Source organism: Motacilla alba, chromosome 9, assembly GCF_015832195.1.
Source record: "Motacilla alba alba isolate MOTALB_02 chromosome 9, Motacilla_alba_V1.0_pri, whole genome shotgun sequence".
Classification (NCBI taxonomy): domain Eukaryota; kingdom Metazoa; phylum Chordata; class Aves; order Passeriformes; family Motacillidae; genus Motacilla; species Motacilla alba.
The window spans coordinates 25,111,849-25,139,462 of NC_052024.1; the positions used below are offsets into that span (position 1 = coordinate 25,111,849).

Consider the following 27,614-nt stretch of genomic DNA (forward strand, 5'->3'; position numbering starts at 1 on the left):
CCGGCTCCGGCTCCGCAGGGCAGCCCCGGCACCGGCTCCGCAGGGCAGCCCCGGCACCGGCTCCCGGGAGCGGCTCCCTGACTGATCCATCCCGGAGCGGCTCCCCGCCGGCAGGACCGTCCCGGAGCGGATCCCCGGCCGATCCATCCTCAGGAGCGGCTCCCTGACCGATCCCTCCCGGAGCACCCCCGGCCGATCCAATCCCTCCATCCCGGAGCATCCCCAGCTGATCCGATCCCTCCATCCCGGAGCACCCCCGGCCGATCCCTCCATCCCGGAGCACCCCCGGCCGATCCGATCCCTCCATCCCGGAGCATCCCCGCCGGTCCGGTCCCCGCGCTGCCGCCAGGGCCCCGGGCTCTCGGAGCGGCGAGAGGCACCGCGCCGCCCCCGCGCTGCTGCCCAGGTGAGAGAGGCGCTGCCTGCGCCACCCGCCCCCGTCCCCTGCAGACGCTCCGGAACATCCTCGGGTATTTCTAATAACTGCCACCGCAGTTTTATTTTTAAATTGGCAAATAGGGCGAGCACCCGCGCGTTATGCAAACCACTAACAACACAAACGAGCAGTTTTAACTAACTAACTCACTAACTAACTAACTGCAGAAACCGATACAGAAATACTGTTTCAGCCATGGAGCAGGCTCCAGCTGAGCCAGCAAACAGAGGGCCTGCAGGCAAGTATTCTTCTTGTCTGCCTTAAAAAGATCTTTTTCTTAAGCAATTACTTTTGTTTTAATTTATGACTGAGAAAATGTAACTATATGAAACTCATAGTTTAAAACGTCAGAAAATAGAATTCAAAATAAAATATTTGAATGGAAAACACTACCGTTAAAATATTAAAGGGAAAAACTTTCTTGAGCCATATTTTACTACTTTTAAAAACCCAGTTTTAGGGCGATGCAACTAATTACCATTAAAATGTTTTGTTGACCCAGGGCTCTGGTTTTAGCTGGGATAGAGGTAATTTTCTCCCAGTAGCTGGCACAGAAATGTGTTTGGGTTTGGGGTGAGAACGATGGTTCTCTGATGAACCCTGATGGTTTAGCTGTTGATGAGCAGGGCTTGCACCAAGTCAAGTGCAGCTTCTCATGCCCTGCCAGTGCAAAAGGGCGTGCCAGGAAAGCTGACCCACTTGTTTTCCTTGGGGTTTCTCTCTCTCCTTGTTATTTTCCTTCATTGCAATCTATTATTATTATTATTATTATTATTATTATTATTATTACTATTATTAACTTCTTGTATTACTCTTACCTGACCTGACATTTCCTCTCACGTCCACCACTCCCTAATTCCAGTATGATAACTGATGTGAGATAGGAAGGATCTCAGTGGGGGAACTTTGAGACTTAATTTTAAAAATGGGGTATTTGAATTAGATCTGAAAATAGTGCTGTATGCTAAGAGCTCAAAGCATTGCCCAAGCTTCCATCTGAGTATCAGGGTTTGCACAGATACGCCACAGTCTGCAATCTTTTAAGGTAAAAAGCGTGCTCAGAATAATGCATACTCTTGTCTAAAAACCAGAAATAAAAAGAGAATGAAAAATTTAGCTGATGAGGAAGACAAAGCTGTTAAATCTTAGATACAAAAGAGCACAGAGACTGCTGGACAGGAAGAAGAAATGAAACGGTTACTGGTGGTTTTTGCCAGACAGAAATACAATTCTGCCCTTGAGGTGTCCTGACACTGTAATAGAAATACACAACCGTATCTCCTCTGCCCCGTGTACCTGCTGGCTCTGTCCCCGTGTCCTTCAGAGCACCGGGAGCTCTGCAGGTGCCAGGGGACATCACAGCTCCTCTCCTGATGCAACACTGCCGTCACCCGCTGCCGCCTCCTCGCTGCAGCATCCTGGGTTTGGCCTCCGGGGATCGCGAGCGGGGTGTCCTGTTACCGTGTCCCCACCTGTCCCTCCCACCCCCGCCGCTGCAGACAGAGCTCACCCGGGGTCAGCAGGCTCACAGGACACGCAGCTGCTCTCAGCCTGTGTCACAGGCAGCCCAAGGAGCAGCTGGGGACAGGCTTTCTGTGTCCCCTGTCCTTGCACACCCCACCTGAGGGGCCCAGAAAGCAGCAGCTGGAGGGCAAGGGCGAGGCACGGCAGTGGTTACTGCTGCACTGAGCACTGCACTGCTGCTGGAGCCCTGCCCCATCCACGGCACATCCTGCCTTTCTGCCGCGGGAATGCCACCCCTGTTTCTTCTGCCATCCTATTTCATCCCATTTTCACCACAGCAGATCCTCCCTTTCTGCCCCCTGCAACAGGAATGCCACCTATTTTTTCTGCCATCCTAATTCCTGCACTCATCCCATTTTCCTCCACTACCTTCTGCACCAAACAAGAGCAGCTACCACCCAACATGCCATTTCCAGAGGCTAAAATATCCCATCATTTTGCATACTTTTATTCTCTTAAGTATTCAGGCCCAGACATTGCCCTGTGACTAATGTCATAATAAGAACAGTAAATAACAAAACTTTGGTCTCTTGGCACGCTGGCAGCGAGTCCAGGGCACCAACAGATCTGCACAGTCACGGCGGGCAGTGCCCTCTGGAGAGCAGCAATTCCAGCCGGGAGCCCTGCGGGTGTCCCCGGGCGCACGGCCACAGGCTGGGCTCCTCTCTGGGGACACCACCACACCGAGCAGCCCCGGCCAGGTCAGTGCCCCGCGTTTGGGGAGGAGGCCTCCCCCAGCCAGCCCCCTGGCAGCGCCCAGCACAGCCCCCGGGGCCTGTGCTCCCGAGCCTCACCCCCTCCTGCCCCACAGGGACACCCGCTGCAGCTTCCCCCTGCACGCTCCCCCAGCGTGACATTCCTGCCACATCAGGGAGAAAACCTTAAAATAAGGTTCTTCTTTCAGCACACTCAGCACAGCTTGCGATGGCTGGGGCGAGTGTTGTGCTTCTTCCTCCTGCAGCTTCCTCCTGACATCAGAGGATCATCCAGCACGATCCCCTGCCCTGATTAACTCCATTTTGCAGTTCAAAAACGACTTCTGGCAATGGTGACCACTGTCACCAGGTCCTGACCCAGTAACTGTATTAGATATTTATTAAACAGCTGCGTGAGTTTCCATAAATAGCTAAAATGTGTACTTGGACCGACACAACCTCTGGTGAAGTCAGGGTGAATAAATAAATAAAACAACTTATAAATATTATTCTTATGTTCAGTAAAGCAGGGTGAACTTTGAAACTTGACAGCCATGTCACAGAAGTCAAGAACTGCCTTAATGCTGCTGTGGAAGAGTCACAGGGGACAGCACAAGACTGACCTCAGAAGGGACAGAGCCTTTCTAATGGTTTATGCAGCTTCCCTTTTGTGTGCTGTGCCAAGACAACATGATTTGCAGACTGAGAAAGTTCAGAGCTTTTTTACATTTTACCCAATCAATCTTGGTCATCTGGTGAATCAGGTTTGCTGGTTTTGCACAACTAGCTGACATTATTCACACAGAATCAGTGAACTTTATGCTGGGCCAAGCATTCAAACAAGAACACCTGCCTGAGTACAAAAGGCTGTGTGCCACCTTCCCAAATGCTGGCACTAGCACACCCCCTCTGTGTGCCACCCTCCCAATGGCACCAACACACCCCCTCTGTTGCCACCCTCCCCAATAGCACTAGCACAAAGGTAAAGCTTGTCTAGGTGTCCTCTGTGCTGCACAGACACAGTGGGCTTCACAACCATTTCATGACCACATCTGTATCACACAGCTCTGAAATACTCCTTTGTTGTATGATGCCTCAGCACAAAACACACCTCATGAGCTTCTAACCATTTAACACCGAGCCCCAGCACAGGAGGAGCCACCATGGGCTCTGGGCTGCAGGAAACCCACAGAGGAGCAAGTTCTTAATGCACCATGTGCAGAGAGAGGGTCCTGCTGAGGCAGCCTGGAGGGAGACAGGGAACAGGGACACAGCCGGAGAGAACAGTTTCTAACCACAGTGTGTTACTACTTAATTAAAATTTGCTATTGGTGCCTTTCCAGAAGATGCTTCTGATTTCAGCAGGATCACCTCCAGCTCTACCCACATAACCTCCCAGCCCTAACACACCTGTGCATGTGGTAGTTTAATACCTACTCTCCAAACCATCTTCTTCGTTTAGAACCCCAGCCAAACAAAAACAAATGCCTTGATGACAAAGGCAGGAGAGCTGCTGCTCTGTCAGGGTAATGACCAGGACGAGGCTCGGTGCAGGCTTTGGGAGTGCTCAGGGTAGCACACCCAGCCCGTGCTCCTCTCACACATGCAGGCTCCAGAACACACCTGAGCTGATCAGCCTTCACACCACCTGCAACAGGCACAGAAAACAACCACCAGAGGAGACCATCTTACCTATTTGAGAAAAAATGTCAGTTTCTAGCTATTGCAAGGTTGCATTCAGGCTCCAACCCACTCACAGAGACATCAGCTACTGACTCAGAATGGGGGTAAAAGGAAATTCTTTACTTTCTAAAACACAAGGTGGGTTTTTCCCAGCTCCAAGGCACATATTTTCCAGTTGCCCGGGGTTTCACTTGCCAAATACAGCAGCATAATATTTATATCTATATTTGTTCTGCCCTCCCCACAGAGGATAATCCACCCCCACAAACATTCTGGCAAAGAAAAGCAGACAGCAGATGTGATTTCTTCTTGGAGATTCTTTAAAATGTAAATCTGACTGACTGAGAAGCCAGCTCAAGCTCCCACATTACAAACTAACACAGACAGGCTGCTGTGTGCTGGGCTGCTGGAATTTCAAAGTGAACTCTGTCAGCTGCAGAGTTCCTTGCAAGGGAGCACTGGGATGTATTGCCACACGCTGGGGATCTCCACACTTGACTAACAGGAGTTTATACAGAACATTTTGACCAGGAATATTCATATCCCTCACGTTTCATGGTAAATCAATGTTAAAAATTCACAATTAATGTTTAAAAAACACATCTCATTAACCCTGAGTCACCAGATCGCCGTGGGCCAGTCCCAGCTCACAGCACGTGGGCTCATGCCTGCAGGGAAGGGGCAGCCCTGGGCTGGAAGGCAACGGCTTAAAGTCAAACAGAGAAGCAAACGGATCCTCTGTTCAAAGCAACAACGTGCCTTGGAACGTCACCAGAAAGTGAGATGGCACCACTGAGAAAACTCTCAGCATTCCCTGCTGGGAATGCCGAGGTGTGGAACATGGTTGTATCTGTGAGAAAACTCTCAGCATTCCCTGCTGGGAATGCCGAGGTGTGGAACATGGTTGTGTCTGTGAGAAAACTCTCAGCATTCCCTGCTGGGAATGCCGAGGTGTGGAACATGGTTGTATCTGTGAGAAAACTCTCAGCATTCCCTGCTGGGAACGTGGTTGTGCCTGAGAGGCTCACCGAGTTTGTTTGGGAGCGAGGGCAGAAAACCCAGAGTAACTAGCAGAAAGCCCAGCACCACCCTGACCCACTCAGACACTCTTTTCTCTGCTTCTAGGAATGAAGATACTGCAAGATGCTCAACTCCAGCACCAGCTCCTGGGGAAACAACTGCAGCCACAGCACGGTGATAACCACGACAGTCATCCCGCTGCTCTACTGCCTCATCTTCCTCGCTGGGCTCTCGCTCAACGCCCTGGCAGCCTGGGTCTTCCTCTACGTTTCCAGCACAAAGAGCTTCATTGTCTATCTCAAGAACATCGCTGTGGCCGACCTCCTCATGAGCCTGACGTTTCCTTTCAAAATCCTGGCTGACTCGGAGCTTGCCCCTGCAGAGCTCAGCCTGTTCGTGTGCAGGTACTCGGCAGTGGTGTTCTACATGAACATGTACATCGGGATCACCTTCTTTGGCCTCATAGGCTTTGACAGGTACTACAAAATCGTAAAGCCTTTGTTCGCCTCCTTTGTTCACACAGTTAACTACAGCAAGGTGGTCTCTGTGATCATATGGCTGTCATTAATGATTATGTCGTTCCCAAATATGATTTTAACTAATGAAATCACCGAAGACAATTACTCCAGAAAATGTATAGGTCTTAAAAGCGAGCTTGGCAGGCAGTGGCACAAAGCAACAACTTATGTTTGCACAGGGATTTTCTGGATTGTTTTTTTCCTGCTAATCGTATTTTACACTTCTATATCCAAAAAGATATACAGCTCTTACAAAAAATTCCGGAGGAGCTCAGACATGGCCAAGAGAAAAACCAGCCGGAACATATTCAGCATCATGTTTGTGTTTGTCATTTGCTTTGTGCCCTACCACCTCTGCAGGACCCCATACACCGTGAGCCAGACCAGCTCCCGGTTCACCTGCCAGTCCCAAAAATTGCTGTACTACGCCAAGGAGTTCACTCTGGTGCTGTCTGCAGGAAACGTCTGCCTCGACCCCATTATTTATTTTTTCCTCTGCCTCCCCTTTAGAGAAAAGCTGTATCAAAAACTGCACCTCAAGCTGAAAGCTTCAAGTGAGGTTGAAATTTCTAAATCCAGAAGATCAAATACGCTTGGGGAAAGCATAAACATAGTGTAGGTTTGTGTCTCCACAACAGCGCCACGTTTCAGGGAGTTGTTCATGAACACAAACGTCCCAAAGAAACAGAGCACATGGCAACCAGCAACAAGCAGGAGAGGGGTTCAGCAAGACACCAGGTGCTGCTTCCCTGCCTAAACCCAGTACTGCGTGTGCCAATCCATTCCCTACGTGCTGCGCCAGCTGCTGCCCCGATTGCAGCAGGGTGTGACTCGGCCCATCAGCATCTCAAAAACACAGAGAGCAGAACCTGGAACAGCCCATTCTGGAGCCCCTGGGTCTCTGAAAGGACATCCAGCAGACCCAAACCACAGCAGCCTGCTTCTCTGCGCCTCCACGAGCAGAAACACGTCCACACCAAACTGTGGCAGCTCCCTCGCTGCTGGTGCGGAGAGAGCAAGAGCACCACAGAGCTGTCTGGGACACACAAGCAGGCTGTGTCAAAGCTCTGGTACGTTTAAATCCAGAAAGAATGGTTTGCTGGTTTCCCCGTGACTTTTGCACAGCAGTAAAGCATTTCTGCCTGGACCAAGATAACAGCTGAAAGCCACCAACCTGCTCTATGCAAATATAATCTCTTTTATAACTTCATTTTTCAGAGCAGCTTTTTTTCCCCATTGATTTTATTATTGTACAGGAAAAACATACCAGGGCCTAAAATATCTGCTAAGGCTTTCAGAGAGCGGCTCTGGAGCTGAATGTCTTCATTTTACTTTACAAAGTAAAGTAAAGTAAAGTTTAGGAACAGACTTGCTATTTAGGAAATAACAAGTCCTTCATCTTTCTACCACTGCTTTTTGTTTTAGTCCAAACACATGTAAGGGTGAAAAACTTTTGAAAATTTGGTCCTTGCACCTTCTCGAAGGCTGTGGGTAACTTCTCTTGGTCTGAGACCACTGGTCAGCAGCAGCAGGATTCAACCACTCCACAGGACTGTGCTCCAGCTAAAGGTCTGGACACCTCCACTGGGTTCCCACACAGCCTTTGGAGCAAAGTCAGCTCCCTGTCCTTCCCACCGAGTGCAGAGCATTTCCAGCCTGATCCCAGTGAGCACCAGCACCCCTCGCCTGGGGCAGCCTGGGCATCCCTGAGACTGTGGAAGCTCGGGGTCACAGCCTGAAGCTGCCCACAGGGACTACAGGAGAAGGCTGTGTTCTGGCTGTTTGTTAAAGAAAATACATAAAATACATTTATACGTCTCTTTCAGAGCTCCCTGACTCAGTCAGGAGGAGGCTCTGCAGGCTCTGCCCCCCAGGCAAGGGAAGCAGCCTGCTGGGGTAGGGAATCCAGAGCTTTGTGGAGGATCTTTTGTCATTTATGGCAAAAGCATTCTGTTCCCTACATGGCAGGGCTTGGTACTTGCCTGCGTAAATTTACATCATTGCAGCTGTGAAAGATCACTGGCACAGGCAGATGGAAACACTTCCACAGTATACTTTTGAGTAGCTTTTTAATTGCTTTGCAAGCTTTGGGGAAATTATTTCTATTGTGGAACGGTTTCACACCTCGCCAGGCTGCTGATACTAGAACAACAAGAATCCACATGCAGGCACCAGGGGAACAGATGCTGAACAAAACCTGTGCTCAGAAAGGATGCCACATTTCCAGCTTTTCATTCGTGTTGAAAAAATCCCCCTCCAAGAGCTTCCCTGGTCAGGAAAGGGTTCCAGGGCCCTGATCCTGCTGCAATCCCACCCTGTCAGGGACAAGTGCCAGGGAGCACCAGGGTCAAACCAAGCCTCTGGTCCGGCTCCTCAGCCTTCCTCCTTGCTTTGCTGGATGAGCTGAGGCCAATGTTTGTTTCTGCACTGGGTAAATGAATCCTTTCCCATCTTTCCCAGCACATCAAGCTGGGCTCAGCCCAGGCCAGCTCCTCACACTCAGGGAACTACTCACCTTCCAGGGTCTGCTCTCTCCCATAGCACTCCTGCAGGAAGGGCACAGCATTCCACAGTAAAGGTTTGCCAAACCATCACTTTGTCATTTTAGACCTGGAAAAGTTCCCTGATCTGTAAACTGACTCTGCAGAAAAGGGGAGACTGACTGACAGAGACACAGACAGAAACAACTGCCAGTGCTGCAGTTTGGGCTTTATAAAATCTACAAGTATAGAAGATCAGCTTTGCATGAGCAGAGCACCACAAAATGAGTCGATGTTTGCTCACAACTGGACACGGGATCATTCCAGATTATCAAGCTTTGCAAACATTTTGACAAATATGGTCTGAACTTTCAGTTCATGACTAAACCTAGAACCAGACATTCTTCATCTGTTCCTCCACAAAGCTCTGGCGCAGGGTTTGTAAATTCCTGTGGATTCTCAATTACAACCAAGGGCCACCAGTTGGAGTTTCAGTATTGCTGTCAGCACCTCACCCCCAGCACGGGTCAGAGCTTTTCTCATGCTTTCCCAAACCAACCAAACAAAAAATAAAGATTTCCCTGACTCCCCCTAATGTGTCATGTTTATTTTTAATAGTCCTTGGAAAATATCCAAATATTTAGAATGTTCATTGCAAGCAGCAGAAGCCCTAGGTGTCTTCAGAGCTGCCAGCTAAGGTGTAACTCTAAAACAAGCACCCTGAGATCCCCAGAACCTTGGGGAGCAGCTACATTGCCAAGTCCTGATTTCAGATGGATTTTAAACGTGAGATCCACGTGGGGAAGGGGGGAAGCAGAGTTCCAGACTGACGAAAACAAAGCAAAGGAACTGAAGCCACACAGCTGCAGCCCCCCACACGCCTCTGCCCCAGAACAGGAAAGAGAGGGCTCTGGGCTGTTCCGTGAGCACACATCTCTTTCTGCCCCTGCTCTTCTGGGTAATTCCCACGTGATTCAGCTGTCTGAACCCTGGGTTTAACTGCGTCAGTCAGCCCCTCTGGAAACCACAGCCACGTTTCGGGCCGGCAGAGGCAGCCTGGGCAGAAGGTCACAGCCCAGCTCGGGAGAGCAGCCGCTCAGGGACATCAGACCTGATGCTCAGCAGACCCCAGGCCCCCCGGACAGGTAGGTGGCTTCTGTCTGTATTTAGATCTCCATGAATGGACAGCCCAAACTCCAGCTGCCAAACGCCCCAGAGTCGGGCTCAGCTTTTGGCAAGCCCCTGGCTGTGGCAGGAGCCCGTGTCACTGCTCACAGCCCCCGGGGCTGGCTGTGCTGGGTACCCCTGCCCACGAGGGACAGCGCCAAGCTGGGCTGCCCCGTGCCACGGAGCCCCAGCCCGGGGAGCCCAGGCAGCAGCAGCCCTGCCTGCCCCCACCCAGACCCACCCCAGCCCAAGAGACACCTGCACAGAGCCAGCAGCAGGGACCACACTGCTCTCTCCAACATCCCAAACCCCTGGAGTACCTGCAATCATTCTGCTTTACAAACTGTGCAGATCTGGATATAATTTAGCAGATTAAATTACACGTGCAGCAGTTCTCCTGTGTTGTATAAAATATTCTGTACAATATATAGAAACAGAAGCGTGGCAGTCTGATGCTACTCAAGACTTAAATGTGCTGGTTCCTAGAAATGCCAAGGAACAGCCTTTCCCACAGCTGTTCTCTGTAGGGGGCTGACACAGTGGAGCAAACAAACAAAAACCCCTCAGTCTTTGAGCGGAAATTAGTTAAATTAGGACCAAAGTTTTCCACTTTCTTTTCCTACTGAAGCCTACAAAAAAAGCGAGCAAAATTATTTATTATCTGCTTCTTTCAAAAATGTGCTTTTCCTAAAGGCTTCACAAAACCACAGATTTTCTGTTCAAGCAGGAATGGAGAGCAGTTTGCAAACCCAAGGGCTGATGAGGACCATTTCCTCGCCCATCTGACATATCTGTGTATTGGCTGGGCAGTGCATTCCCTCAGGACTCCCAACACATTTCACAGAACAGGGGTGCTACAAACACTACTTTTATTTCAGGCCTAGCTTCAATCCTTCAAAGGTTATGATGTTTTAGTTTGATCGTTATTAACCCAATGCTTAGATAGATTCAAACCTTGTTCTCTAGCATTTTGGCTGGAGGAGGGTGGTGAACCAAACACTGCCAGAAGAGCTGCTGTAGGGGAAATGCTGCTCAGAAGGCTCTATGCTTCCAGAAACAAATCCTAACACATTTCTAATTCTTCCAGCATGATAACAAAGCTCTCCTGAATATTTGGGAAGCATCATGAAGAGAGAGAAAACTTTTTCTCCCTAACTGTATTTTTTTTTAGAATTAATCAAAATTCTAGGAGAATAGCTACTGTTGCTGAGGAAAGGCTGATGCCATTGATGTGCTCTTGGTTTTTTTTGAAGGTCTGTGACACCTCCTGTCAGCAAAGGCAACTCACACAAGGAGTTTACAATGTCAAGCAACATTTCTGAATGTCATCTCTATGAAGAAATGGAACCTTTCACCTATTTTTACTACTTGATTTTTCTCACGGGAATTATTGGAAGCTGTTTTGCACTGTGGGCATTCACGCAGAAGGACCAGAAACAGAAGTGCATGAGCATCTACCTGATCAACCTCCTCACTGCGGATTTCTTGCTGACTTTGACGCTGCCAGTGAAGATTATTGTTGACCTAGGAATTGCGTCCTGGAATCTGAGAATATTCCACTGCCAGGTCACGGCCTGCTTCATCTACCTGAACATGTATTTATCAATCATTTTTTTGGGACTCGTGAGCATGGATCGCTGCCTCCAGCTGATGCACAGCTCCAAGATCTACCGCATCCAGGAGCCTGGCTTTGCCAAGACCTTGTGTGCCGTGGTGTGGGCCATGGTTCTCCTCGTCACGGTGCCCAACATGGCCATTCCCATCAAGCACATCGAGGAGCGCCCTGGCGTCGGGTGCATCGACTTCAAAACCAAATTCGGGAGAGACTGGCACGTGTTCACCAATTTCATCTGCACGGCGATATTCCTCAACTCCTCGGCTGTGATTCTGATCTCCAACTGCCTGGTGGCCAGGCAGCTGCGGCGGCACGGGCGCGGCGAGCGCGGCGGGCGCGTGCGGAAGGCGCTGGCGCACGTCCTGCTGGTGACGGCCGCCTACCTGCTGTGCTTCGTGCCCTACCACGCCGTGCGCATCCCCTACACGCTGAGCCAGGGCAGCGCCAGCGCCAGCTGCCCCCTGCGCCGGGCTCTCTTCAAAGCCAAGGAGGCCACCTTGCTGTTCGCGGTCTCGAACCTCTGCTTGGACCCCATCCTCTACTACCACCTCTCCAAGTCCTTCAGGCTCAAGTTCACCGAGACCTTCGCAGCCCCCAGGGAGACGAAGGCGGCGCAGCAGCCAGCAGCAGAGCTGCAGCCCTGCCTGTGAAACAGCAGCGCAGCGTGCCCACCCTGCTGCTGGGGGCTGCAGCTGCTCCCGACGAGCCGTGAGCCCAGGCAGGAGGAAAACGCCGCCAGGGAGCACCTGTGGCTGTGGGACCCGCTGGCTCTGCGCCCTGAGCACGCACAGCCTCCAGAGACGCCTCCACCAGCAGCCCAAAGAACAGTGCTGGCCCACCCGGCGTCAGCAGCGCGTGGGAATGCACGTTCAGACTCAAAAACCCCTTAGAATTATTTATGGCACACACCTGGACTCACCTTTACTAAGTTAAATGTTGTGCATTTACTCTCTTAAAGGACTTGGTGCTATCAAGTGAAGAAATTAGTAAACAGCAGTTCTTCAGCTGCAAAGCTGATTTGACAAGATTAACCAAAAAGCATTTTAGAGGGCATTATTTACTCCAAAAAGGGATTTTAAACGGCGCTGATTAAAAATTATTGTATCTGCTTACACCACACCTGCAGGCTTCACAAATAAATTTCTTCTTGCCAAGTTCCACTGTCTCTCCCTGCTGCTGCCTCAACAAATACGAGAAAAGCTATCAGCATGTTATTGCAGAAAATTCAAGTGAATTGTAAAAGGAAGACAAAAAGTGTAAGTATCTATCATTTCTTTTCATCCAGGACTTCAGATGCACCACATTTCTGCGCAGTTAAATAAATAAATGTCCCTACACACAAATGCACACGATATCCGCAGCATTTGCATCTGAGGCCACTGCACGTGTGACTCTCTTACCCCTGCATGAAGTCCAGACTCACTCCAGAACAACAGGCTTTTCCTATTAACTAATTTGGTTAGTTCTAAGGTGTTTCATTTAATCATTTTGGCTTACTGATGGGAAAGCAGCTTCCAGGACTACCATGAATACAAAAGGAGACTTCTCTTGTCAGTGTAAATTACAGGTTGAGCTCTGACCAGGGCAAAGCCCCCTGCTCTGGGTGGAGGTTCGGGTGCAGCGAGGCAGGAACAGCGCAGTGACTCCCTGCCCCTGAGCTGGTTTGTGGTGAGAGCAGACAAGGCAGAGCAGCCTCTGAAAGCAAAAGCCAGACCCACACCCTCTGTGAGGGACTCCAGCCCCTCTGGCATCCCTTTCGTTGGACCATCAGCTCACAACAGTGAAACACTTCCAACAGACGTGAGTCAGCTCACACTTGGGGACACCTTCCCGAGTTCGGCTGCAATTTCTTGCTTTAAATACAAGGCTTTTTCATGCTAAACTTTTCGAGAATTTTTAAGCTGAAAATTGATGACAAAGATCCCCAGTTCTCCAAATGTCAAACTCAGTCCTTTTGTAATGAGATTAAAGCGAGGCTTCCTCAGAAATAATTTACTCTTTAGGCAAATCTTCACACGGTGCTGAAGCAGAAACAGATTACTTCTGCCTCAATTTCCACTTGCCTCTTCTCCAGGAGGCTGGCCACAGCCATGGCCCTGTGCTTCCCAGAGCTGCTACAGCTCACAGCCCACTCCCAGAGCAGCATCACCACGGGCTCATCGCTCGGGGCTCCCTGTGCAGGGCAGAACAGAGAAACCAGCTCACCCACGCAGCCCACGAGCTGATCCCTGACCCAACAGCCTGCAGCTCTGCAGCAGGAAAAGCCAAATGAGCTGTGGTTTGGGCTTCCGACGCACACATTTGCTGTCACTTGCGCACATTTGCTTTCTTTGCGGTGTCCTCATATGAAATATAAGCTGCAAGCAGAAGAGAGAAAGTTTTCATGCCCCCAGTTTTCATATTGTTGATACTCAAGTCAAAATTTTACCTCATGATAAAGTTGCTTCACAAAACCAGTGAGGGATGGTGTGCTTTGTGAGCAGGAGGAGCAGGAGCAGCGCAGCCTCAGAGCCTCCAGCCCACTCAGCACTTGGGATTTACACACTCATCCTTCCAGCCCTCCTCTGTTTCCAGACTGCGACTTGCATCACACTGACACATTACAGAAAACCAAACAAAGCACCCCCCAGCCTCTAAAGGTGTTATCATCTGTCAGATAGCAAAGGTTGAAAAACTCCCCAAAACCTCCATTTTATTTCTGACACTTTAAGGAAACGCCATGCGTCTTCAGAAGCCTGCATTTTCAGAGCAGGAATGGGACGCAGTGTGCTTATATCCAGGACTTTCTCTTGAGTGCTCTCATCTCACTTGTCCCTCCCAAGCTGGCCACCATCTCTGAAGACTTCAAAATACCAACCTGCAAATTAAAGAGATGTGACTTTCCTTCTTTCCCCAGGATCAATGGAAGCTACACAGAGCAGTGACCACAGGGGCTGGAGCCAAGCACGGCGCCCTCAGAGTGATTGGGAATCACAGATCCAAGGGCATGGAAGCTCCTGCTCCACAGGCACAGCTTCCCTCCTCAGAAAAACAGAGCACACGCCTGTGCTGAACAAGGCTGCTGTGCACACACACAGCTAGGGCAGCGAGGAGGGGAAATGCTTCTCTCTTACCCAAATAAAGCAACATGGTGACATTGCCACTGCTGTGGTGAGATGCAGGCAGCTACCAACAGAGCCAGGGATGCTACAGATTCCTGAAGACAGTGCAGAACACTCAAAAGACTCTGCTCTCCACTGATGCAGGTTTTTGTTGGGCAAGCTGGCACTGCCAGAGCCATTCCCACTGGGTTCTTGGAACACAGGGCCCTGGCAGCAGCTGAGGCAAGAGCAGCTGAAGGGTCTGACCATCAGATATGTTACTTCACTATTGACTGGAAATAACGAATGTGGAGCCACAAGGCTTCCTGTCTCACAAGGGCTGTACCTCAGGGCTTCCTCCCTTCCAGCACACATTCACCCACACACACTCAGAATGCACCAGCCTCTCAGAATAATCAGGGTCTGTCTAATCTGGGGTCTTGCCCTGCAGCTGGGCTGGGCAAGCACAGCCCCCGTGCCAGAGGGGCTCAAACTGCTGCCCAGAGAGCAGCAGCAAGGGCACAAGGAAAGGCAGGCTTGAAGCTGTGTGCTCCTCCTAAGGTCACTACCAGTTATTCAAGTCACAGAATAAATTTTTTCATTCCAGAGGGATTTTGTACTTTAGGTCCTTTAGATGAGCAGGAACCTGGTGTTGGATTTGCTAGAACAGTTAAGGATGAAAACACCCAGACAGGTAACTCAGCTATTCGAGCAACCAAAGCAATGCTAACTGCATTATTAAAACTGTTACAAGACTGCTCAGAACATGCTCTACTTTCTCAGTGCTGGGGAAACAGGCTGATGCTGCAGATATTATTTTGCTCATCTTGCCTGTTTCCTGTCAAGCAGCCCAACACACTCAGATTTGGGTCTCTCACAAATGTAGTTACAAATGTTAAATCGAAGCTCTGTGACTCCAAGACCCATCAGAGCTCTTTTCCCACAGCGGGGTGGGGAGTTTTGTTTGTCTATTTCATTTCCAGAAAAGTGATCTCAGAAAGACAAATATCAACTCTCTGCATTTGTCACAAGCCCCATCTGTGAGAACCACATTCAAAACAGGAATTTTTCCCTCCTAAGTGAAAAACATCTCTTGGAACCAGAAGAATTCAGATAGACTTCAAAGACAGCATCAGAAACAAGAACTAAATACAAGTGCAGAGCCCTAAGCCCTAAAGGCAGAGACCTAAGTGCAGAAATATCCATGGAGTTCCAGGATTCTACATAGTGATTTCAAGAATTTTTAAGGACTGATGTTGAAATCAGTCACTCCCTTCTGTCACATCGCATTCACTACTGCACACTGGCTACAAATTCCTGCTGCCAAGCTGCATCACCAGCTATCCCCCCGTGCTGAGGTGTTTTTTAAGCTATACTTAACTAGGCTGTATTTTGCTACACAGGAAACTGACAAGTTCAAGAGTTTCACCAACCATTCTAAATATCTAAAAATGGATTAAAGAGGTGAAAAAGCCATTCATCCTCAGTTCCCTTCCATGGTGGTACCTGTGACACACTATGACAGATAATAAAATACATGTGGTTCAAGTGTTAGGTGAAATTTGAGTGGGTTTAAGCCCTAGGCAAGTGACAGGTGACCTCACAGAGGAGTTGTTACAGACATGAGCAAGTCGCTACTGCATTCTCCAGATTTCTCCAGATGACCCTTCTGAGGACTCTGTTTCTGCCCAAATCAACTCCTGCCCCCACAGGGACTCCTTGCCCAGCTGGGGCTGCAGATGAGTCACAGGAGATCCAAGTCTGGACTGGTGTAGTAAAATTTATTCCAACTGACAACTGCACAGTAGCAATACAGACTGTCTACTGGATTTACACCTTGACAATAATCACCACTGTGAAAATCATTCTGGAGCTGTGCACAAGAGATCATTTGAGTCAAGGAAATGTCACATGGAAAATACTTGTGGCCAGAAGTAAGGTCAGTAGTTTTCTCTGCCATCCCATCTAAAAAGAAAGTGAATTCACTGCTTTCTGACACAGAATAGGTTTCTAGATTTTGAGTCCTCCCACTCAGGCAAAGCTCCTGAGGAACCCGCACAAGCCAAGGAGAACCAGAGATGAGAGGTCCTTTCCCTGCTCAGTGCTCATGGCACATTCGCCAGGCACAGCCCTGTCGCTGCACTCACGGCGATGTTACACCGGTGTGGGCCATCAGACCTCCCCCAGGGCAATTCAACAGCTGCTGCCATCGTTTGACACTTCATGGGCAGGGAGCTGAGCCTCTGTCAGCTGCACAAAGTGCTGGGGCTTGGGCTGCAGCCTGCTGGGAGCCCCTTGCCTGTCTGGAAACCTGCCACGCAAGAGCCAGCTGGGAGAGAGTCACAGGATCATTCTGGTCGGAAAAGGCTTTAAAGATCATACATCAAACCATTAGGACAGCACGGCCAAGCCCACCACTAAAACACGCGTGATCCACGATAAAGGCTCAAACCAAGATACTAAAACTGGAAAAAACAGACAGGAAATGGGTTCCAAACATGCTTCAGTTGGGCTTACATCAAAACACAGGCAGCGGACAGCTGTCCTTCAAAGAACACTTTTAACAACAATAACAATGTCACAGGCAGATGTCCTGGCTGCGGACATCCTATTTACAGAACAAAAATCCTTACAGGCTCGCATGAGCTGCCGGCTGAAAACAGCGCACACAACCTCGTGACTTGCAGCCTCGTCTGCCAGGGAAAAGCAGAAGTTCACGAAGGGGAAGGAAACAGGAGATAAAAAGAAGACAAACAGCACCGCGAACGGTGACATCCCGGCAGCGCGGGGAGCGGCCGACATCCAGCGGCCGTGGGGCGGCGGGGCAGCCCCGGCAGCGCTGCCCGGGGCTCGGGACCCTGCCCGGGGCTCCGCGGGACACCCCCGCCCGGGGCTCGGGACCCCGCCCGGGGCTCCGCGGGACACCCCCGCCCGGGGCTCCGCGGGACACCCCCGCCCGGGGCTCCGCGGGACACCCCCGCCCGGGGCTCGGCAATGCCCTCCCCGCATCCCCCGGGCCAGGGCAGGGCTGCCAGGTGCTCACCACAGCCTGCCCAGCAGGTGACACCTGAGCCTGCACTGGTGAGGTGGATGTGTGGGTTCCCTGGCCATGGCAAGAGGATGGAACTGGACGATATTTCAGGTCCCTTCCAACGCAAACCATTCTCTGTGGCTTTGCACGTTCAAATGTCAAAGCGCACAGGCCCCATCCATCAAGCACTCTGCACCAGTTTCAAAAGCTGAGCGTGAGCCAAGCAACAACTAAGTCTTGAAAACTCCAGAGGTGGTTAAGAAGCTGCGCATAATTTGGCAGTTTAATTTCTTCTCAGTTTTCTTCTTTCAGAAAGGAGTCAGCACCTTCTCTGCTTCTGCTCTGGCTCGAATCCCCTGTGCCTGCTGTGCAAACACAGGCACGCTGCTCTCACATCCAGCAGTTCCCACTCGGCATTCTGCGCCTCACAGTGCGCTGTGGTGCCCTCAGGATTCCTGCAAGTCAAATGGACAGACCTGCATAAAACTGCCTGGTGCCCTGAGCTGGGGAGCTCTACGAGGCCAAAGCAGCATGTTCTCAAGGCAACCTAAGCTCAGCTCACAAAGTACCATAAGACAAACAAAGGCAGACAACCTGCACTAAGAACAGAACAACGGCTTTCGGAAGTTCCCCTACCAGCACTGCCTTTTGAAACACAAAGGGAGAACATTGCTACAGTTATATCTGGAGGTCACAAGAACTTGGAAGCACATACAGAGAGAAGGAAAAAAAAGATACAAATGCATGTGCAACAGCACAAAAGCACATCATTCTTCTCCAAAAGCAAATAAAAACAAAAAGTCAGCACCCCAATGATGAAGCATCACACCCTACCTGCTCGAAACCACAGCACATCCGTGTGCCAAAGTCCTGATGTCACCCAGGCGTTAGGGTTAGGAACTTTCAGAAGCCTCCCCTGCCTGCTGTGACAGCTCTCCTTCCTCAGCTTCTCTCCGATTACCATAAAAGTTTATTGGGAACACAAAGACAACTCTGTCAAGCGTTTCCCTCCACCCCACCTGCTCTGAGCTCCACATCGTGGCTTGTTGGCAGGTCTGTCTGTCTGAAATGCTCCCAGACGTGTCATCCCCCCAGCACGCCATCCTGCTTGTTTCTGCAGAGCCACTGGAGCCCTGAGTGACAGTGACAACGCAGCAGGTCTGGCAGAGGGTCCTGAGCTGCAACCATTGCTGGCTGAGAGCACAGCCACTGCCAAACACGGGTGCAGTCACAAAACAGGCCCACTTCTATCTTACACTTTCAAATTTTACTCCTACAGTGTATTTGTAAAGTCAGATATTTCTTCTTTTCTCCAAACACCTTCCAAGGAAATGCAGGAGTTTGACATTACACATAGACCCAGTGCCATTATCATCTGCACTACACACACGTTAGAAAAAGGACTTTAAAATGCCAAGGATTTCTGCTCAAATTTTTCATTCATCTCTTGAAATGGGTTTATGAGCAGAGGCAAAACATAAAAAACTCCAAGAGTATGAATTGTTAGAATATTTTCCTACACTAAATAGCCTAGTAACTTAAACCCAAAGCTCTTCTATCAAATAGACACAGATTATGAATTGAGAGGAGATTGCAGCCATTGCCTCCTGGTCATCCTTACTCTGACTGGCCCAGAAGATCTTATGATAAAGCATCTCCACGGAATTTCTGGAATCTGATCTGTCAAAACAATGCAAATCCAACACTTCCAAGGTGTGCAGGACCCAGCTGATGGTCACCCTGGAGACGGGAATGAGAGAGGAGCAGGGGGAAAAAGGAAAAAGTTTACCCAGGAAGATATTCACGTGGCAATCTACTGCTGGGATTAAGGGTGGTGCAACAGAATTGTGCTCATTATTCTGTTCAAGGAAGGACTGATGTCAACCCTAAATCTCCAGTGTTTGTCTGGAATTGTGCTACCTGCAGTTGGCTCTTGGCACTTGTCAAACGACCCCTCCCCTCCACAGAGCTGTCCTCTCCTCGGGTGCTGCAGTGGTGGGCACATTCCTCTACCAGAGGCACAGGAAGCAAGCATCAGAACTTCTCCCCTTTCTACCCATCATTTGGGCCATATCCTCCCCCTGTGCTGCATCTCTGGGACACTACAAACATGAGGTACTTTGGAAAAACAAGAATAGACACTGGGTTGCAAATAAGTCTGAATAAAACTAACAGCAGCAGTCCAAAAATGAGCTTATGTTTAAGCATGCTACGGATGAGAACAGGCAAACCATGTGCCATTTGTCTCTAAGAAATTCTCAAACAATAGATAATTTGAAAGTTGAGGCTGAAACAGACGATTTACAGACAATAGCAATAAATTAGTACTGACCTACACTGCCTCATATTAATTATTGCCATGCATCCAGCTGTGCTTGCCAAAGACAAGGACCAACAAGTGTGACAAACAGGCAGTAGCTTAAAACAAAAGCCCAAACCAAATCAGTCAATCCTTTTCACACAGCCTTGTTTCATTTTAATTCGAGCTTTGCCTTAAAACCCCCATTGTTAACTAGACTCGATCTTTAAGCCCAGATGATATGAAACTCTTGAGCCACCTGCAGAGTGTGTGCGTGCAGTCACCAACCCAGGGAGCTGGCCTGGCTCAGAGAAAGGCCAGCTCCTGTGTGTGCTTGGCCACGAGAAGGGCAAGGCAGGTGCCCAGCAGCAGCAGCGGGACGTGAGGTGCAGGAGCCGTGCGCTCCTGAGCTCGGGGTGGGCTGGGCCTCGTGTCAGGGTGTAAGAGAAAACCTATTTGTGTATATTTGAAACCCGGGCTGAGCAGTTTGCCGAGCATCCTGCAGGCTGCAGTGTACAGAACAGACGCACTGCCCCTGCCAGGGAACAGCCTGCCACAGCAAGCAAGTGCAAGCAAGGGCCCAAGTGCAACTGGATGCTGAAGTAGGGCCTCCTGGCTTGGCAGGGGGCTGCCTGGTACCTGGGCATTACCTTAAAAAACAGCAAAAAAGAATTACACCCAGATGGAAAAAAAGAAAAACCAAAACTAAGAAAATAAAACAACAACCAAAATATACAGGAGAGCAGCTCAGCATTACTAGCTTTAGAAGAAAACCTGCAAAAATAAACCCTCTGGAAGCTTCCTTAATGGAGAGCAGATAATCAGATGGAGCAGCCAAGCTGGTCGTCTGAACCCCCAACTCATCCACTCCCCGGGGGCTGGGACGAGCAGAGCACTCATCAAATTACAGAGATCTGTCATCCTAAACCCTCGCTATCAAGTGACAGAGGATGCACTGAAACACCTGCAAAGCTGCACAGGAGGGCACAGGGAAGAAGAGCCTTTCAGCATCCTCCAGCCAGGGCCGGGGCTCGCCGGGGCTCGCAGCATCCGGGCCGGGGCTCGCCGCGGCGCTCGGGAGCTGGCAGCAGCCGTGTGCCAGCATGCCGGCGCAGCAGAAGAAGCTGCTGTTCTGCACGGCCGGCGTGCTGAGCCTGGCCTGCGCGCTGGGCACGGCGGCGGCCGTGGGCAGCCAGCTCTGGGTCAGGGGCACGACCCTCTGCAGCACCGGAGCGCTGCTCGTCAACGCCAGCGGCGCGGAGCTGCACAAGTTCATCGGCGACATCCAGTACGGGCTCTTCTCCGGGCAGCGGGTGCGGCAGTGCGGGCTCGGGGGCAGACCCGTCCAGTTCTCATGTGAGTACCGGCGGCGTTCGCGCTGCCGACCGGGGGGACGGGGCTGCCCCTCGCTCGCACACCGAGCCCGCGGAGCAGCGCTGCCCTCGGCGCTCTGATCTCCAGGGGCAATAACTTATTTCACGATGCTGATGCAGCGCTGCCCTCGGCGCTCTGATCTCCAGGGGCAGTAACTTATTTCATGATGCTGATGCAGCCTGGCTAGTGTCTTCAAGAATCTATTACTGCAGTTGCACAGACAGCCACGTTCCAAAAGGTTTATGCTATTTCTTTAAAAGGAATCTTTGGGGGGTTCAGTTAATCTCTGTTGTCTTCCTCTGTGTGCCAGCATCACAACATTACCTCTGTGCTGTCAAAAATGATGAACTACACCAGCAAGAACCTCAGGAAAGAGCCGGGGCACTGGCTGCTGCTGGGAAACAAAGCAGCCCAAAAGCTTGCAAACTGTGGCACTAGTTGGAAGAAGGACTGGGGGAGGCTGGCTGGGGAATGCTGGCTGACTTGGTACCTGACTCACAGAGTGTTAGTAATGGCTTCACTTTACATTCATGACCTATTAATCTTCAAGGATCAGAAGATCAATAGGGAAATTATGAAGCGAGACACAATTGTATCCAGCAGCAGGCAGAACAGGCAGTGAAAGCCAGTTGCTGTGTGTACAAAACCTGCCCTGAAGTTACTACAGCACACAGATCATAATCATTCTGCTTCAACAGCACGTGCAAATCGCTCACACCCGTGATTTAATGCAAGGGAAGGTTGCCAGACTAGGTACCAGAAATTATTTACTATAGAACATTTTCCAAAAATAGTAAACCAAGCTAATTTGATATAGTATTTGTATTTACTCTCTCTAAATTCCATCACTAGTCTGTTTACACTGCTGAAGTTCCCTGCTGATTGCTTCGTGAGCCATCCCAGTGTGCAGTTACTGCACCGTGGCTGCATTTTCAGAGGGGTCTGTGCAATCCCAAGGATTTGGTTTGCTGCTGTACGACCCAGGGCTGGTCCAGCTGCCAGCAGCTCTGGGACTGACACTCAGGTTCAGTCAGGGACAGCTGTGAGGGGTCTGGAGCATTCACCTCAGGGCACTGAGGACAAGAGGCTGATCCTGTTCCTGGGGCTGCAGCAGCCCCCTCCCATCACCTCAACACCAGGAGCATTCCAGACAGCAGGACAAACTTATAAAACACACAGCCATAGCTGAATGCACCCACTGCACTTCAGCACGTCTGAGGAGAACAGACGCAGAAAACAGGCTAAATTATTTATTCTGTGCTTGTTCCCATTAAGTGCTCCCCTCTGACCACTGCATCTCTTTTAATTGTAATATGAATTTGCTCTGCCAGCGAATCCAGTTCAGCTGGGGAAAACTTCTGCTCCATTTGTTCCCACTCATTCCCATCAGTTTCTAGGTCAATGGTTCATTTTCTAAAGGTCTCTGCCATGCACAGCACACATGGGTTCATTCAGGACCATGAAAGAATGCTTTCCTTTCAAGACAACATTGCTTCTGGAATTAATTTCTCCCGATACATCACATACAAAATGTTCATGACAGAACCAGCTGTAGACGCAGGTGCCCAGGGGAGGATTCAGTACCATGCCATAACTTGTTTTCTTAAAACAAACCATACAAAATTGCACTATTAAACACACTGTTCTGCATGTTTTCCCAAAGCATCAGATAGTGTCACAGGAACTAATGCTGTTCCTTGTAGGAATCCTGCAGAGGGAAGCCCTGGAAGGGGCTCTGAGGTCTCCCTGGAGCTTCCCTTCCTCAGGCTGAGCACCTCCAGCTCTCCCAGCCTGGCTCCGTTGCCCCCTCCAGACTCACTCAGCAGCTCCCGTGCTCAGATGCTGGGGGGCACTCAGCAGCTCCTTCGTTTGGATACAGGGGGCACTCAGCAGCTCCAGTGTTTGATACTGGGGGCACTCGGCAGCTCCCGTGCTCGGATGCCGGGGGGCACTCGGCAGGTCTCTCGTTTGGATACTGGGGGCACACAGCAGCTCCCTCATTTTGACATTGGGGGCAGCTCTGCAGAGGGAGCCCCACCTGAGCAGGGCAGAGGGGCAGGATCCCCCTCCCCTGCTGCTCACAGTGTGGATCAGGCAGGGCAGGGGAGGCTCTGGGTGCCAGAGCACGCAGCCAAAGCACGAGCAGCTCTCACCCTCCAGCACCCATCCTCCTCCTCGGGCAGCTCCCAGCACATTCCCCAGCCCGTGTCTGTGCTGGGATTGCCCTGGCCCACATGCAGCACCTTGCACTTGGCCTGGTTGGATTTCATGGGCTCTGCAGACATTTGTTTCATTAATTGCACTTTCATTTAGTCAGGAGATAAAGGGTCTTGATACCTCATTACCTGCTGCCCCGTGCTCCTGCATGGAGCTGCAGAGCGCTTTGCTAGTGCAGGCTTTGCACAGAGGAGTAATTGATGTGAGGCTGCTTTACTGTCCACACATTACAGCCACTGCAAAGCAGCACCAGGCATTGCTACCTCACTTTAGGCATGCCCCCATAGATCAGAAGCAGTGAAGTGCATTTCACAGTTCCTTCCAAAACACCTCTTCTTTGCCAAACAAACAGGAATTTTTAAAAATCATTCTCTCTTGCTCTCTGAATGTCTATCTCTGTGCCCTAGACAAACAGGACCACAATTTGAAACAGTAGCTTAAAAACTGCATAAAAATATTTAGAATAAATTATTCCTGAATTTGTGCATCCACAATCACAGCATAATTTCCTTTCCCACGTCACAACCCTTTGTGGGACCTCATGAACAGGAATTTTAAAAAATCTAAAGAAAGCTTTGTTGTCCCACTCCCAGAGAAGAGGGGATGGCCAAGCCTTCAGCCATCAGCCCTGTGACACTGGCACTGGGAGAGACCTCAGTGACACCTTGTGCCAGACCTGCCTCCTCAAATACAGCTCCCTGGATTGTCCCCAAAAGATGCTGTTCACATAAAGACCAAACAGTGCCCTCAGGAAGGGCAGGAGAGGCTTTCCCTGGAGCTAGTATCTCTCCCTCCTGGCCACTCGATGCTCCCGAGTTCCACAGAATTTTTCTGCCTCCAAACATCCATGAAAAACCATTTCTCATTAATTATTTCACCTGGTTGCATTTAGAAAAGCAGGATCAAAACAATTATCACAAACGAGCAGGAACCCCTGGCCCGACATCAGAGACAGCTTTGCCTAATGTGTATAACAATGCTGCGTTTGTTTTGTTTTCAGTTTTTCCAGATTTGCTCAGAATTATCCCTGCAAGCATCCACGTTAGTGTCATTCTCTTCTGTACGGTGCTGATTGTCTTTGCCCTGGTGGGAGCAGGGTTCTTCATGTTCAATGCTTTTGGCAGCCCCTATGAGACGCTGCACGGCCCCGTGGGGCTCTACCTGTGGAGCTTCATCTCCTGTGAGTAGCCAGGCTGGGCTGGGGCTGGCCGTGCCCAGCATCACCTGCCCAGCACAGGAGGGCACGTTAAACTGGCTGCTTTGGCTCTAAATTGGAAAAGCAAGCCAGGCAGGAGGGCGGGGGGCTCTGCCACATCAAAACACACATTTTGCAAACTGAAGTTGGGAGATAGACTGGGGAAATCCTGCACGAGGGTGGGTGGCACAATGGGAACGGGCAAGCAGCTGTGGGAAGCCATGGCAGGAGGGCCCCGGGACCCAGAGCTGGGGTGGCATCACTGACACCCCACGCACAGGCACAACCAGGAGCCACCCCAGAGCAGGAAAAGCGGGGAGAAAACAACAAAAATATGCCAGGGATGCAGCTGGTCCCACAACAGGAGGGTTCCAGACAGTGTGAGCAAGGTCAGCACACAGAGCAGCACAGCCTGCCAAGGACAGGAGAGCTGAGCAGCCAGAGGCTGGCGGCAGCTCGTGGTCTCTGAGAAGAGCACTGCCATGCAGGGATGACAGCCACACACCTGTTCCCTGGGCTGCTGGCTTGGCTGGCAGGCAGATTCACCCTGACTTACCAGGTGTTACACCTTACAACCATAGTTTAACAAAGGACTTGAGTACAAGTCTACGTTCAGGCACGCAGAGAGCTCTGTCATGCTCAGTGGGACAACGAGCAACCTAAAGCTGAACATGAACAGAGACACTTCACTAGCTCAGGGCACTAAAGCAGCCATGACAAACATTCCTGGTCCTGAGCCCAATTCAATTAGAAAAGCTTACCCATTTCAACAGCCATTGGCTCGGATTCCAAAAATAATCCCTGTTAAAGCTATGTGGCCACACAAACATCCTCCCTGTGGTACTGGGCTGCAGCATACATCACGCAGCACCGCTGAGGGATTGCTGAGGGAATGAGCATCTCCCCCTCCCTTTCAGGTTCCTGTGGCTGCCTCATCATGATTCTCTTCTCCTCAGAGGTGAAGATCCACCACCTTTCAGAGAAAATTGCTAACTTCAAAGAGGGAACTTTTACATTCAAGACTCACAGTGAGCAGTTTGCAAATTCCTTCTGGACCATCCTGGTTTGCTCCCTGGTGCACTTCCTCAATGCCCTGCTAATCCGATTTGCTGGATTTGAATTTCCCTTTTCAAAACCAAAAGATTCAGGGACAATCACAGGAGCAGTTGACTTGATGTATTAAAATGATGGGATTTAAGAACACTTCAAGCAAAGAAATTTGTCACTGTTACATCAACAACCACCAGATGTACCAACTTGTGAATGATTGCTCTAGAGAAGGTAAAAAAAAAGGAAGTTTCAAATAAGTGTTACTATGGTGTAAGCAGTGAACAAAAGAAGATGTGCTGTATGGTAATGTCTGGATGGAAAAACCCTGTAAGACATTTTTTTTTCTTTAAACTGTTTAAAAAGTGGCTGGTATGAAGCAACATAGGAATCTCAGTAGCATGGCACTGAACCTGGAAAGTCCAGTCAGTGGGTTGCAGTAGAAGCTCACACTCACCAGCAGCAGCTCTGCCCTTCAGCCCTGGGGAAGGCGAGGATGCAGCTGTGACCACGTCAGAGCAGCAGGGCCCAGGGACACCCAGCAAGGGACAGGACAATGCCCAGGCTCTGCCCCAGCACCCCTCAGCTCAAGTGCAGCGCTCAGAGGGCACAACACTAACACCTGCACTTTGATCTGGCTCCACAGGCATGGCATCAGCATCATCCCTCTCCATGGAGCTCTCTGGGCTTTTCCTTTTACCAAACCAAACTGCTCCAAACCCAAAGTCCTGGGAGCCCTCGTTTCCCCAGCAGTTGCTGCAGCTTGGTGACAAAGCTGGCACAGCAGATGCAGGGGAGATGCCACGTGCTCCTGCTTGCCTGAGGGAGGCAGCCAGGCTTGGCAGAGCTGAACAGACCCTCTGCAGCTCATCAGGCAAAGGGCATGTCCCAGGGCAGGGCCACAGGAGTGAGCCCAGGTACCTCCACCTTCCACTGCCCCCCCAGAGAACAGCCCTGCAAGTTCTTATCAAACAATACCAATAAACCCCATCAGAACCCCTGGTGAAGGGCAGCAATAACAGCAGACAGGCTGCAGCTCAGCAAGGACTGAGGAACAAACACAGGAGGGTCTGGCGTGGGAAGCCAGAACAGACAGGTGCATCAGCCCTCGCCTCTGGACATCCCCAAGTCAGCTAAAGCACGAGATGCTTCCCCAGGCAGAGCATCATCCCACCAAACACTGCCTCTGTGGGTTACCTGGGTGCCTTGGAGATGAGCTGCTCCTCACAGGACACAGAAACAGTCCCCAGAACCAAGAGAGGCAGAGAGGCCCTGCCCCATTTATCTGCAGGGGCTGTGCCCAGCTGTGGGTGAGGAGCAATCCCTGGCAGCTGGAGTGAGGAGCAATGCCAGCCAGCATCCACCCAGTGCCCAGGTACAGATCAGACCCAGGTATCACAGCCCTCTGCACTTCAGGATCGACCAGCCCACGAGGCCTTACTGACTTTGATGTCATATTTTTGTATTTTTACTGTGAAAGGCAAAACACTGCCAGGTTGTTGCAAAGGTTTGTCAGCTGTGTCTTCCCCCAGGTAGCTCTGCCTCTGCATCTCCCTGGATTTTATCAGTGTGGAAGGGCTTCCGCAACTCAGCACAACTCCCAGCTTTTTTCATCATTTTCTTCATAAACTGTATGCATATTCCTCCTATTGTTAATATACGTTCTTAAAGCATACTTTGTGTTGCATCTCATGGTATTGTTTACTGCACAGCAAACCCAGACACATTCCTTTACCGTGCAGACAGGAGCGGCCCCAGCCTGGGGTCTGGGAGCCCTCACAGGGGTCCCTGTGCCCAAAGCCCAGCCTGACCACCCCACATCCCACCCTGCACCCAAACACCAGCCCAGCTATTCCTAAGGCAAACAGCAACTCCTTACCAGCAAAATAAAACGAAAACAATGCTTGTGGGTTTTACGGGCTGGACGAGCAGGTATGGTCTGCCCAGAGCAAACTGTGAGGAAGCCCCAGGACAGACCCTGCAGGAACCCCAGGAAGGACCCGGGGGAGCCCCAGCATGGACCCTGGACCTCTTTGCATCCAGGAAAATGCCCCTGCTCCTGCCCCACTTTGGAAAACACCCCTGCTCCTGCCCCGTGCTGGAAAATACCCTGCTCCTGCCCCACTTTGGGAAATACTCCTGTTCCTGCCCCATGCTGGAAAATGCCCTGCTCCTGCCCCGTGCTGGAAAATGCCCCGCTCCTGCCCCACGTTGGGAAATACTCCTGTTCCTG

At 50.6% G+C, this 27,614-nt stretch overlaps 3 protein-coding genes across 4 annotated transcripts; all 3 read left to right on the plus strand.

Moving 5' to 3' along the window:
• Positions 1-6,521, plus strand: P2RY14 (purinergic receptor P2Y14). Its single transcript, XM_038145954.1, has 2 exons — positions 1-406; positions 5,464-6,521. Exon 2 carries the CDS (start codon positions 5,482-5,484, stop codon positions 6,493-6,495), a length of 1,014 nt encoding a protein of 337 aa, XP_038001882.1. The 5' UTR covers positions 1-406; positions 5,464-5,481; the 3' UTR covers positions 6,496-6,521.
• Positions 6,522-9,379: 2,858 nt separating this feature from the next.
• Positions 9,380-14,222, plus strand: GPR171 (G protein-coupled receptor 171). Of its 2 annotated transcripts, XR_005257997.1 has the most exons (3): positions 9,380-9,501; positions 10,777-12,394; positions 14,035-14,222. XR_005257997.1 is itself a non-coding variant. In XM_038145955.1 (2 exons), the coding sequence occupies exon 2, from the start codon at positions 10,826-10,828 to the stop codon at positions 11,786-11,788; it is 963 nt and encodes a 320-aa protein (XP_038001883.1). In that variant the 5' UTR covers positions 9,380-9,501; positions 10,777-10,825; the 3' UTR covers positions 11,789-14,222. The 2 variants fall into 2 exon arrangements, 1 of the variants encoding a protein (XP_038001883.1); XM_038145955.1 differs by having other exon boundaries at positions 10,777-14,222.
• A 6,019-nt stretch (positions 14,223-20,241) lies between these two features.
• On the plus strand, positions 20,242-27,562 carry CLRN1 (clarin 1). Its single transcript, XM_038145956.1, has 3 exons — positions 20,242-20,904; positions 24,140-24,319; positions 25,252-27,562. Exons 1-3 carry the CDS (start codon positions 20,652-20,654, stop codon positions 25,515-25,517), a joined length of 699 nt encoding a protein of 232 aa, XP_038001884.1. The 5' UTR covers positions 20,242-20,651; the 3' UTR covers positions 25,518-27,562.
• The last annotated feature ends 52 nt before the right edge of the window (positions 27,563-27,614 follow it).

Excerpts from the sequence above, each read along its gene's own strand:
- GPR171 (XM_038145955.1), top strand. The coding sequence starts at position 10,826 with ATGTCAAGCAACATTTCTGAATGTCATCTCTATGAAGAAATGGAACCT.
- CLRN1 (XM_038145956.1), top strand. The coding sequence starts at position 20,652 with ATGCCGGCGCAGCAGAAGAAGCTGCTGTTCTGCACGGCCGGCGTGCTG. Across the intron at positions 20,905-24,139 it reads CAGACCCGTCCAGTTCTCAT|TTTTTCCAGATTTGCTCAGA; the intron begins GTGAGTACCGGC and ends TTTTGTTTTCAG. Across the intron at positions 24,320-25,251 it reads CCTGTGGAGCTTCATCTCCT|GTTCCTGTGGCTGCCTCATC; the intron begins GTGAGTAGCCAG and ends CCTCCCTTTCAG.
- P2RY14 (XM_038145954.1), top strand. The coding sequence starts at position 5,482 with ATGCTCAACTCCAGCACCAGCTCCTGGGGAAACAACTGCAGCCACAGC.